General features: G+C 34.9%; 2 protein-coding genes across 2 annotated transcripts; both read left to right on the forward strand.

Annotated features, from left to right (window-relative positions):
• The first annotated feature begins 545 nt into the window (after positions 1 to 545).
• Positions 546 to 4,881, forward strand: LOC139843251 (NADH dehydrogenase [ubiquinone] 1 alpha subcomplex subunit 9, mitochondrial-like). Its single transcript, XM_071833320.1, has 13 exons — positions 546 to 705; positions 794 to 890; positions 1,549 to 1,613; positions 1,835 to 1,920; positions 2,019 to 2,103; positions 2,189 to 2,259; positions 2,437 to 2,568; positions 2,672 to 2,787; positions 2,882 to 3,005; positions 3,119 to 3,187; positions 3,510 to 3,630; positions 3,742 to 3,944; positions 4,632 to 4,881. Exons 1-12 carry the CDS (start codon positions 621 to 623, stop codon positions 3,879 to 3,881), a joined length of 1,191 nt encoding a protein of 396 aa, XP_071689421.1. The 5' UTR covers positions 546 to 620; the 3' UTR covers positions 3,882 to 3,944; positions 4,632 to 4,881.
• A 5,416-nt stretch (positions 4,882 to 10,297) lies between these two features.
• LOC139841367 (subtilisin-like protease SBT1.2) lies at positions 10,298 to 12,648 on the forward strand. Its single transcript, XM_071831588.1, has one exon. It carries the CDS (start codon positions 10,298 to 10,300, stop codon positions 12,605 to 12,607), a length of 2,310 nt encoding a protein of 769 aa, XP_071687689.1. The 3' UTR covers positions 12,608 to 12,648.
• Positions 12,649 to 12,666: the final 18 nt, after the last annotated feature.

Here is a 12,666-nt window from a genome sequence, read left to right on the forward strand (position 1 = left end):
ACGGCAGAAGAATGTGGATTTGTACACCTTCGTGTTGAAGGAAAGCGTCTTTTTCCCGCACCGGCACCAAAACCAAAGAAGGGTAAATCCAAAAGAACAAAGGTGCATGGAGCCGAATTAGCTAGGTTCAATGTTGAGGGTATTTGATTTGTTTTTTAGGTGTCGGGTCTTGTTTGTTTATTGGTATGTATGTATGTTGTTTGTCGTTTCCGTTTGAAATCTAGAGGGTTTGGAATCGGGTCGGGTGGTCTGATTTCTTGCCATCTTTTTTTCCGTTTGGATTTGTACGGTTTTTGTTTCGCGAGTTTTGGTTTCGGGTTGTTTAGTGTTGTTGCGTTTAGATGCCGGTCTAGTTGGTTCGTGTTGTGTCTTTGTATGTTTTCTTGGTTATTAATAAAGTTTTCTGTTATTTTTGTCAAAAAAAAAAAGAAAAAAAAAAAAAAAAAGTCGTCAATTTCTGTATTGGACGGATAAAAGCTTTTACTTTCAAAGTGTTAATTAATTAATTAATGTTAATGTTAATCTCTCTTGCTTTGCACAGGCGCAAGTTAGAAAAGACCTCCGGGCATTTTCATCGCATAACAAAATCCATCCCCGTTTGTATCTCTTAATTAATAAAGATGCAGGCTATTTCGAGAAGATTAGCTCGTGATTCCTCCAGTTCTCGAGCCGCGATTTACTCTCTTAGATCTCTCTCCGATCACCGTAATCTATATTCTATCTCTATAATCTATATATTCATTTCTAGGGTTTCATACAGCATTTTTACTTAAATTGAGGTAATGAAATGCAGATTACGGTGATTATGATCGGCGTTATGCTTCCACACTCACACCTAAAGGTGTTGGACATTTGGTTCGTAAGGGTACTGGTGGTAGATCATCTGTTAGGTAGGTAATCATTTTTTGTTAAGTTGTTAGTTATTGTGTTCCGATTAGCACCTAGATTTGGTTCATTAGCTGTATAAGTGCTTATATAGTATGAATTTTATGACCTTTTTTTTGTGCATTTTTGTTAATGATTTGCATTTGCAAGTTAGAAATGTTTGTTATAGTGTGTCATGGTTAGCATCTGTTGTATGTTGAGTCTTTTCATCGTATTGGAAGCTTAAACGTAGTTCGTTTGATGTTCATGTTAATGTTAATGTGTATTTTTTTTCTTTCTATCGGACACGATGCGGGTAAAATCTACACATTTTTGTAGTCCACTACCAGTTATTATAGTTTGTAGGCAGTCTAGATTTTAGTTGCTTAGCATTCAGAATTTTACTTGTTTACAGAACTGGTATTGTGAGGCAACAATCTTCAATATGTTAAAGTGATAGAAAGCTAAACATCGAGTGTGAAACATTTATGAAGACCATATATTTAGTTGCAAGGATTAATCTATTATACATTTATATCTTTGCTGTAGTCTATACTTATGTAAAATGTGGTTTCATTATCTTTAGTTGGTCTGTATCTTACACTTGGGACTTATAACGGTAAGTTAGTTACCAAATTATTATGCTAATGCAATTGTGGTGTATTCTTGATTCATGATCTGCAGTGGCATAGTTGCTACTGTGTTCGGAGCTACTGGTTTTCTCGGGCGTTATCTGGTGCAAGAGCTTGGTGAGTGGGATACTATATGAATATCTGCGCTGTTTTAAAAAATTAATTAAAAATCTAAATTTAGAGAAAGTATTTTTGCAGATCTTTCTCTTTTATATCACGTTTAACAATTTATTCTAAAATGAAAGTTCTTATTTCTTATTGATGGGGGCAAGCCGTAAAATGAGTTACGTTTTGTTTTGTGATATATAATGATCATGAATATTTTGTATTTATTGCAGCTAAAATGGGGTCACAAGTATTGGTACCTTTTAGAGGTTCTGAGGATTCACCTCGCCATCTGAAACTGATGGGTGATTTGGGGCAGGTAACTTGGATCCTTCAAGGTTTGTTTTTATTTAATGGGTTTGGTCTAGAATATGTCATGGCTTGCTTACACCAGACGTTATCTTTTAATTCATTCAGATTGTTCCCATGAAATATAATCCAAGAGATGAAAACTCAATTAAGGCAGTCATGGCGAAGGCAAATGTTGTGATCAATCTCATAGGTATATGTTTAATACCTTTGTTTGGTTGAGATTTCTTATATAGATAGTGGTGAAGCTTGTTTGATATGGTAATGGGGTTTTGCAGGAAGGGAATATGACACAAGAAATTATAGTTTTGAGGAAGTGAACCATCATATGGCTGAACAACTTGCAAAGGCAAGTATGTGCATCTTTTTTATCTGTTGTAGGGGTATTTAGATCTGTGATTTGATTATGAATCTATCATATTGACTAATCAGAATAATGAGAGTTATACAACTTTCTTGCATGTATGTCATATGCAGCTTTAATGTGGCTCTCTTGTCCTCTAAATTGCATGTATGTCATATGCAGCTTTCGAAAGAACATGGTGGAATAATGAGATTTATACAGCTTTCTTGTTTAGGAGCCTCTAAATCATCTCCATCTAGAATGCTTCAAGCTAAAGCTGCTGCTGAGGAATCCATCTTACGTGAATTGCCTGAGGTCATTCACAATTCGATTTGCGCTATAAAAATGTTATACAAACACGTACATATCATCTTTTAGCAGTAATATATGAGGCGATAAACGTTTTGCATGTTTTCAGGCCACAATATTGAGACCTGCAGTGATGCTTGGTACAGAAGATCGGATTTTGAACCCATGGGCTCATTTTGCTAGAAAATATAACTTTCTTCCCCTTGTTAACGGTGGATCTACCAAGTATGAATTAATGTTCTTTCCTTAACTTTAATTTAATGAAAATGTGATAGTTTTCTGAACATATTTGTTACACATATACGTGTGTTTTATACAGGATTCAACCTGTGTATGTTGCTGATGTGGCTTCAGCAGTTGTTGCGGCCTTGAAAGATGATGGTAGCAGCATGGGGAAACTTTATGAACTTGGTGGGCCAGATATTTATACCCTTCATGAATTGGTGATTTTTAGCTCTTTATCGTTCTATGATTTCTTGTCAGGCATTTCTTTCTTGTCTTCTTTGGGTTAAGTTTCTTATTTCTGTATAAACCTTTCCTTCATCTTTTTTCGCAGGCTGAAATTATGTACGAAGTGATTCGAGAATGGCCTCATTACATTAATGTTCCTCTCCCTATTGCTAAGGTATTCAAATTCAAATGACAGTCATTGAGTTGTTATAACACTTATCTCCCGTGATTGTGAATCTACAGTAGGTGGCAATTTCGACCCATCTACTTATAAATGTGTCGAGTTGGGTAATGTTTGATCTCTAAGGGGTCACATGCGAAAAATTAAAGAAAAAACTCAGCTAAAAAGAAAACTAGTCAATGGTTGAAAAGGGTTGAAAGTTGACCAAACTGGCAACTGTGTGTATAGTGTATTCAACATCCTATTTGCTTTACTTGATCTATTTTCATTATTATTGAGTTTTGTAACTATATTATACCAACATTTCTATTTTCAGGCAATCTCAACACCTCGAGACATATTGCTGAATAAGGTTCCGTTCCCGTTACCCTCACCGAGTATATTCAATCTAGATATGATTAATGCTCTTTCCTCAGATAAACTCGTTTCAGAAGATGGTTAGTTTTTCAAATTTGACGACCAACCATTTAAATAGTACTATATTTTACATTAATTTCCTTATGTTATACAACCTTCAGATCAATGAATATAATTTGAAAATTCTGCAGCTCTTACATTCAATGATCTTGGCATAGTGCCACATAAGGTGAAGGGATATCCTATTGAGTTCCTTATCCAGTATCGCAAGGGTGGTCCCAATTATGGTTCGACCGTCAGTGAAAGAGCGAATCCAGAGTCTTATCCTTGAGTTTTTCGGATCTTTAAATTGATGAAACTTGGTACATGATCGAACTGGTAGCTTCTAATACAGGTATGTCCCACCCATCCATTTCTTTCCTTATTTGTGGTTTTCTTACATGACGATCTGATGTACTTCCTTGGTCCCATGAAAGTAATAATGTTTGATCTTACACGTGTTTTAGTTTAGATCATTTAAGACAAATGTTGACCCAACCGATAAGATCATCTAAGTTATAGATGTTTGACTAGTGTTTTGTATACACTTCAAACAAAGAGGAGATTTTGGACCCACATCAGTATTCTGAGATATGACGATTAGTTAAAGTGGCAACGTGAGCGGGTTGGGCTTGTTGAGAAACAAGGCAGATAGGCAAGACGGGTAATTTTACAAGTTGGGTCTATCAAGTTGGGTTGACTCACTGACACTTCTGTCAGTGTATTCTATATTACTCGTCTTAAATATGATTACGAAACTAAACATGTATGATAATGATCTAATCAGTGTTATTGCTTTTAAAAAGGTGATGTAGGAAGTTTTGAGCATTTGAATACTCATATGGTGACTTTTGATTTCTAAAACACATTTGAAATACACTATTTTTACCCATTGGAGATTTACATTTTAACGTAATTGTATTGAAAATGCCATCTTTACATCACCTAATTCATTGAAATTAAGTCACCGTTCTCATGGGACGAAAGAAGTAAACGGTAAATCAAGTTTTCGGGACTAATCATTGTGGCATCTGATAATCAGGTAGCCAGGTGCATTTGTTTTCTCCAAGACAAACTAGAGATGAATAAAAAGATATGAAGTCTTTACTTGAAACCATTGCATGATTTGTATAATTCTGAAATTCCTTTTATTGTGGTTTATTTAGAAAGAAACAAGTGAGTTTAATTTGGTTTCTCTAACTTGAGAATAACATACATGTTCTTTATGGACTTGATCTTTTTACTTACCGGCTTTTAGATCCTTGAATTAGAACCCTCGGTGGATTGGGTCATTGGTTACCGATTTTAAATTTATTCCATCTCAATTTAATACTAGTTCATTTGACTTCAAGTTTTTCTTTGCCAACTTTGACTTAAAATATCTTTGTTTGTGTTATGTATTATTTGATAAAATTTATATGAATATATTGGGCTTTAAACGTGTTTTCACTATTATAAATTTCATTAAGTTATACTCGTATATAACACAAACAAAGATAATTTAAGTTAAAGTTGGTAAAAAAGACTTAAAGTCAAATATGAACTAAACACAAACAAAGATAATTTAAGTTAAAGTCGGTAAAAAAGACTTAAAGTCAAATATGAACTATTAAATTGAGACGGAGGGAATAATTCATTTATTTTGGGACAATGACTTCCAAAACTGCAAGACTGAATTAAGATTAAACCAAGACAGAACCATTTCTATCATAGCTTATTCTAGAAAATATCCAATGTAATAATATATGTGGTATATTCAAATGAATTCAACAATTTGCTTGAAATCCAAGGGACCAATGAAATCCAAGGGACCAATGAGAGCGCGACAATTACTTGTTCTTACATATAGTCAAAACTACTCCATCACATGTGATTGACTTTCTTAACCATAAACTACATCTAGGGTTTAGCAATTAGGGTTTAGGGTTTAGCAATTAGGGTTTAGGGTTTAGATTGAGTTTTTAACACGAACGGATTTAGAGTTTAGGGTTTAGAGTTTTGGGTTACTTTACCTAGCTTAAAGAACTGTGCTATAAATTCATAAGAACTGCTATTTGTAGAGCTTCTATAGCTTCGAGCCCTTTAGTTCGTTATCAAGCGTATAACTTAAAGGGTGATCGTTGGCCACAAACTTGCAAGAGTCAGCTATTTGTTCACATTCAAGCATTCGTTCCCCACGTTCGCGCTAGTTGAATCAGTACTTATTGTTATACCGTTCGTGACTAAACCCAAAACCCTAAACTTTAAATCGGGCTAAATTTAAACAAAAAAAATAATAAAAAATTTGAAAAGAAAAAAAAATTGAAAAAAAACAAATTTCGAAAAAAAAATTGAAAAAAATTAAAAAATAATTTTTTTCCACAATCACATGTGATTGTCGCGCTCTGATTGGTCTCTTTAATTTCAAGCAAATTGTTGGATTCACGTGATTACAACTAAATAATATATATCAAAAAAAAAAAATTGGACATATGACGATGTGTCAACGGGTGTCCTGGTTTGAAACCGTTTAGTTCAAACTAGTTGGGCGACCTGGCTTTGCGCCGGTTCTTCGCCCTTGATAACATTAATTACATAGCTAATTATTGAGAAAGTAATTATTTATCATTTTTTTATTTTTCGTTTTGTCGAGGAAGGGCCAAAAATAGTTATGTGATTGATTTGTAATAAGCGTGAAAGTCATCATTTTTTGTTTTACTTTTCGTCTTGTCGAGAGAAAAGATTTGAATGCTCAATCAATAAAGTGAGACGTACATCAACGATTATTACAAACTATTTAATAAACTAGGAAAAACTATATATATATATATATATATATATATATATATGTGTGTGTGTGTGTGTGTGTGTGTGTGTGTGTGTGTGTGTCTATATATATATATATATATATATAATCAAGAGGGAAACACTTTTTTGGGGGAGGTAATTTCTTTTCATTTTTTTGCGAATTTTTTTTTAGGCATCAAGCTCACATGAAAATATGAACATTTAAAAAAGACACTTTGTGATGAATGTTATTATTTTGGCGGTAAAACGTTCGAAGAAAAAAATGAAAACATTCAATGCATTGAATGTTTTGATTCCGATTTTTTTTAAGGGGTTAGAAATTAGGGGATTAAAAATTAGGGCTTAGCTATTAGGGTTTTGGGTTAAGAAATTAGGGTTTAGAGTTTAGAAATTAGGGTTTACATTGAATATTTTAACACGAATGGTTTAGGGTTAAAGGTTTAGAGTTTTGGGATTTGGGTTTAGGGACTAAACCCTAAACTCTAAATCGGACTAAATTTCGAAAAAACACTTCACACAAGATGAAAACAAAACGATGCAAATAAACTCAGAAACAAAACATTCAATGCATTGAATGTTTTCATTTTTTTTTCCGAGCGTTTTACCGCCAAAATAATAACATTCATCACAAAATTTCTTTTTTAAATGATCATATTTTCACCTTAACTTGTTGTCTGAAAAAAAAATTCGAAAAAAACGAAAAAAATTTACTTCCCCCAAAAAAGTGCTTCCCTCTTGATTATGACCATATATATATATATATATATATATATATATATATATATATATATATATATATATATATATGTATATATATTAGAGGGATCAAATGAGAACTTTTTTAACCTGAGAACCGTGAGAACTCGAAATTCTAGCAAAAAAATATGGCGGGCGAACAAAAACTCATCTGGTCGAGCAAAAAAAATATGGCGGGCGAACAAAAACTCATCTGGTCGAACAAAAAAATTATGGCGGGCGAACAAAAAGTCATTCGGGCGAACAGAAAGTCATCTACTTTCTGGTCGAACAAAAAGAGTAAATCGAACAAATTTTGGTTCAACAATTTTGTAGAACCGAACAATTTTTTGTAGAACCGAACAAAAAAGGAAATTCGAACAACCCCAAAATTGTTCGGCCGCCACACTTTTTTGCTCGACTCACCCTTTGTTTTGCTCGCCCGCCTGTTTTTTTTTCTCGCCCGCGTGTTTTTTGCTCGACTCCCTGTGTTTTTGCTCGCCCACCTATGTTTTTTTGTTCGCCCGCGTGTATTTTTGCTCGACTACACTTGTTTTTGCTCGTCCGTGTCCCTTTTTGTTCGAATTTCAGTGTATTTTGAGTGTATTTGGAGTTTCTGGAGTTCTCACACTAAAAAGTTCTCACTGGATCCTCTCGATATATATATATATATATATATATATATATAGGATCAATGGGGAAGTAACCAATCGGGGGAAGCAAAATTTTTATTTTTTTTCGTTTTTTTTGGAAATTTTTTTTCAGGCATCAAGATCACACGAAAATATGAACATTTAGAAAAGACACTTCGTGATGATTGTTATTATTTAGGCGGGAAAACGATCGACAAAAATAACATTCAAAATAATATTGATCGTGAAGAATGTTAACGTTTTTTTTTTCTTCCATGTTTTGTGAAGTAAAATTTAGCCCGATTTAGAGTTTAGGGTTTTGGGTTTTGGGTTTTGGGTTTAGTCCCTAAACCCAAAACCGTTCGTGTTAAAAACTCAATCTAAATCCTAAATCTAAACCCTCAACCCTAAATTTCTAAACCCTATAAACCCTAATATCTAAAACCTCAACATACGCTCGAAAAACACGATAATTGTTATATATTACTTCTTTGAGCGTTTTTCCGCCAAAATAAAAACTTTTATCGCAAAGTGTCTTTATTAAATGTTCATATTTTCATCCAATCTATAATGTTCGTGAACAAAGTTTTTTCAAAAAACGAAAAAAAAAAAGTTTTGCTTCCTCCCGCTTCCTCCCGATTGGTCACTTCCTCCTTGATCCTACCACTATATATATATATATATATATATATATATATATATATATATATATATATATATATATATATATATATATATATATAATATAATAACAATAAAACAATTATTAAAAAATGAGTTACGTAGTTTATTTATTATAAGAAAAAGAGTTAAACAATAATAAAGTGGAAAACTATGTGATTGATTAAGTAGTAATAATGATAATGATAATGATAATGAATAGTTGTTATATAGTAAAAATTGTGTGGACTATTTATAATGAATGAGAAGTTTTATGGTTAAATTATAAAATGTAAGAAGTTTGTGGTAAAATTATAAAAATTATGAAATTTACTATTATATATGGTGTGGTTGAATTATACAAAATAAAAAGTTTAGGGTAAGTTTGTGAAGTTTCTAAACTTCCCCATTCACTTGACCTCTTTCTTTTAGATATATAGATATAAATACCGAATTGAATTCAAACCAGTTAAAATCAACCTGAATTTAGAAAACAGTTTTCGGATAATAAAAAAAAACGAAACTAATATTAGGTTTCTGGCTTTTAATTTTTCAAACTCGGAACCAAAAAAGAAATCTAACTTAATATGATATTTTTATAAATATAAATATTTGGTTTTTGTCTATTGTATTTTATTTTTTTATTTTTTATTTTGGATTGGTTGTTTTGCTTTTGTAAGGGACCTGTTATCATTGTCTTGTTTTTCATTCTCAGTTCATCATTTTATGAATTGAATCCTTCCATATTTCTTGATTCTTGATTCTTTGCTTAAAAAAATGGCCAAAACAAAAAGGGTTTGGAGCGCAGATAAGAAATAAATGCAGTCATATGTATAAAAATTAATGATGGAGCCCTTTGTTCCATAAATGTACTCCTACTCTACTATTTTCATTCACCAATATTCCCAGACAAGTCTCCTTAAACTCCGAATCTACTTATAGTTTTGCCTTTTAAAAATTCACAATTTTGTATAATCTTACAGAAGTTTTCAAGTTAACGAGTATAACAACCCAGCCAAAAACAAACAATGTATATGATTCGTTTAGACACATTTTATATGGTGGTTCGAAATTTTAACTTTTAACTCGGCGGCTCGTAAGGGTGCTAAGAGAAATAAACGTTGTGAGATTTGATAGTTAAATTGTTAACCGGTAGTCAACATAAACAATCAAATACAAAATAGATTATAGTCATTCTTTTAATTTCCCCGTATGACTTTTTTTAGATTATATTACACTAAAAGTTTATATTTCATGGCTCGTAAGATTCACACAACTTATAATAGTCACACATCTCGGAAGATTAAACAATTAACTTCGAGAAACAACTCGATATAGTCAATAAACAGCTCGTAAGAGTCGATACACAACTTCTAAGAATTAAAGTTATTCAAGAGTCAGTCACTTAAGAGCCAGAGAACTCGAATTGTCTAATTTTTGAATTTTTAACTGCATTACTCGTATTTCATTAAAAGACATTTATATACGGCCTAAACCCAACCTCAATGTTTTGGATTGGTATAATAAAGAAGCAACACAATAAAAAGAGTCCGTAAAATGACTAAAATAACCTCAAACTTTACCCAGATTTAGATACAAAACTGTAATAAACCCAAACAAAAAACATCCGTGAAAACCAAGCTCCCTTGAAAAAGCCCAAACCCCACAAACAGAATAATACCTCTCTCTACACAATAACAAAAGATACTCGTGATGAAGAGCCCTTAATTTTCACGAGTTTTATCATTTTTCACTCAGACTCTTGATCAGACCATTTGAATCCCTTTTCATTTTTTCAACCCTTTAAATACACTTACATAAATATTCCATTCATGCACAACTTCTTTACACATTTTCTTCATACATAGTACTACATTACAATATTACAATTACAATGCCACTCAAAAACATCCTTGTTTGTACCAACATTTTCATACTTATATGTTTTTTTCCAACCCAAACTTTAGCCCATGAACCCCTCAAAACCTACATTATTCAACTCCACCCCGAATCAATGCCGGGCTTGATTTTCGCTTCCAAGCTCCATTGGCACCTCTCGTTTCTTGAAACGATCGTAAACGACCCTGATGCACGTCTACTGTACTCATACAGGTCAGCCATGGAGGGCTTCTCGGCTCAACTCTCTGAGCCCGAAATAGAGTTGATACGTAAAATGAAACACGTTGTGGCTATAAGACTAGACCGGGTCCATAAACTACATACGACTTATTCTTACAAGTTCTTGGGGTTAAGCCCGAATGCTGAAGGTGGTGCTTGGGTTAAGTCAGGGTTTGGTCGTGGGTCGATCATTGGAGTACTTGACACGGGTGTTTGGCCCGAAAGCCCGAGTTTTGATGATCAAGATATGCCACGTGTACCAAAGAAATGGAGAGGGGTTTGTCAACAAGGTGAGAATTTTAATTCTTCGAATTGTAATAAAAAGTTGATTGGTGCCCGGTTTTTCAGCAAAGGTCATCGTATCGCTTCGGTGTCTCCAACCGAAAATGAAATGTCAGAGTATCTGTCGCCTCGTGACTCACACGGACATGGGACCCACACGGCGTCAACTGCAGCGGGGTCCACCGTTGCGATGGCGAGTGTGCTTGGTAATGGTGCAGGGGAAGCTAGAGGTATGGCACCAGGAGCCCATATTGCTATATATAAAGTTTGTTGGTTCAGTGGTTGTTATAGTTCTGATATTTTAGCGGGAATGGATGCTGCGATTCGAGACGGTGTTGACGTTCTTTCGTTATCGCTTGGTGGGTTCCCAATTCCACTTTATGACGATAGCATTGCGATTGGTAGTTATCGGGCTATGGAACATAAGATATCGGTCATATGTGCTGCTGGCAACAACGGGCCCATAGAAAACTCGGTTGCCAATGTGGCACCATGGGTCACAACCGTTGGTGCCAGCACACTTGACCGGAGGTTTCCAGCTGTTGTTCGTATCGGGAATGGAAAGATTCTTTACGGGGAATCTATGTTCCCCGGGAACTTCCACCACGATATCGAAAAACAGCTGGAAATCGTTTATTTATCCGGTGGAGAACGAGGAAGCAATTATTGCTTCAAGGGCTCTCTACCAAGAAAAAAAGTACAAGGAAAAATGGTGGTTTGCGATCGGGGTATTAACGGGCGGGCCGAAAAAGGACAAATCGTTAAAGAGTCCGGTGGGGCCGCCATGATCCTAGCCAACACGGAGATAAACATGGAAGAAGACTCGATCGATGCACATGTTTTACCCGCCACATTGATCGGGTACTCAGAAGCGGTTCAACTAAAAAGTTACATCAACTCTACTATGCGACCCACGGGCCGCATAATATTCGGTGGAACTGTAATAGGAAACTCTAGAGGACCATCAGTGGCTCAGTTTTCATCACGCGGGCCCAGTTTCATGGACCCCGTGATACCTAAACCAGATATGATAGCGCCCGGTGTTAACATAGTAGCCGCTTGGCCGCAGAACTTAGGGCCTTCGGCCCTTCCGGAAGATTCTAGAAGAGTCAATTTCACGGTCATGTCCGGAACTTCTATGTCGTGTCCTCATGTGGGCGGGCTAACCGCTTTGATCCGGTCTGCTCATCCAAAATGGAGCCCCGCAGCTATAAAATCGGCTCTTATGACTACTGCAGATATAACAGACCATTATGGGAAGCCAATTATAGATGGAAATAAACGGGCCGGGATTTTAGCTATGGGAGCAGGACAAGTAAACCCCGAAAAAGCTATAGAACCTGGTTTGATTTACGACATTACTCCAAACGAATACATCATTCATTTGTGTACACTCGGGTACACAAAATCGGAGATCTTTATTATTACTCATAGGAACGTGAGTTGTCACGATTTGATGAGTAAGAACAGGGGGTTCGGCTTGAATTACCCTTCGATTTCGGTGATATTTAAGCCCGGAATGAGTAGTAAGATGATCAAAAGGCGTGTGACGAATGTGGGTGAGCCTAAGTCTGTTTACGTGGTTAAAGTGGTTGCACCGGAAGGTGTTAAAGTGCGGGTCAGACCAAGAAAGCTATCGTTTTCAAGGTCGAATCAGAGTTTGAGTTATCGAGTTTGGTTCATTTTGAGAAAATCGGCAGGGTCTAAACGGTCTACGTTTGCTGAAGGACAGTTGACTTGGATGAACTTTAAGGATAACAAAATCAAGATCAGAAGTCCTGTTTTAGTCACAACTCATAATTAAATGTAGGAGCTTAGAACTAATGATGTTTGTATTTCATTGAAATTTGTATTCTTTATCAT

Source organism: Rutidosis leptorrhynchoides, chromosome 4, assembly GCF_046630445.1.
Source record: "Rutidosis leptorrhynchoides isolate AG116_Rl617_1_P2 chromosome 4, CSIRO_AGI_Rlap_v1, whole genome shotgun sequence".
NCBI classification, from domain to species: Eukaryota; Viridiplantae; Streptophyta; class Magnoliopsida; order Asterales; family Asteraceae; genus Rutidosis; species Rutidosis leptorrhynchoides.

Excerpts from the sequence above, each read along its gene's own strand:
- LOC139841367 (XM_071831588.1), top strand. The coding sequence starts at position 10,298 with ATGCCACTCAAAAACATCCTTGTTTGTACCAACATTTTCATACTTATA.
- LOC139843251 (XM_071833320.1), top strand. The coding sequence starts at position 621 with ATGCAGGCTATTTCGAGAAGATTAGCTCGTGATTCCTCCAGTTCTCGA. Across the intron at positions 1,614-1,834 it reads TTATCTGGTGCAAGAGCTTG|CTAAAATGGGGTCACAAGTA; the intron begins GTGAGTGGGATA and ends TATTTATTGCAG. Across the intron at positions 1,921-2,018 it reads TGATGGGTGATTTGGGGCAG|ATTGTTCCCATGAAATATAA; the intron begins GTAACTTGGATC and ends TAATTCATTCAG.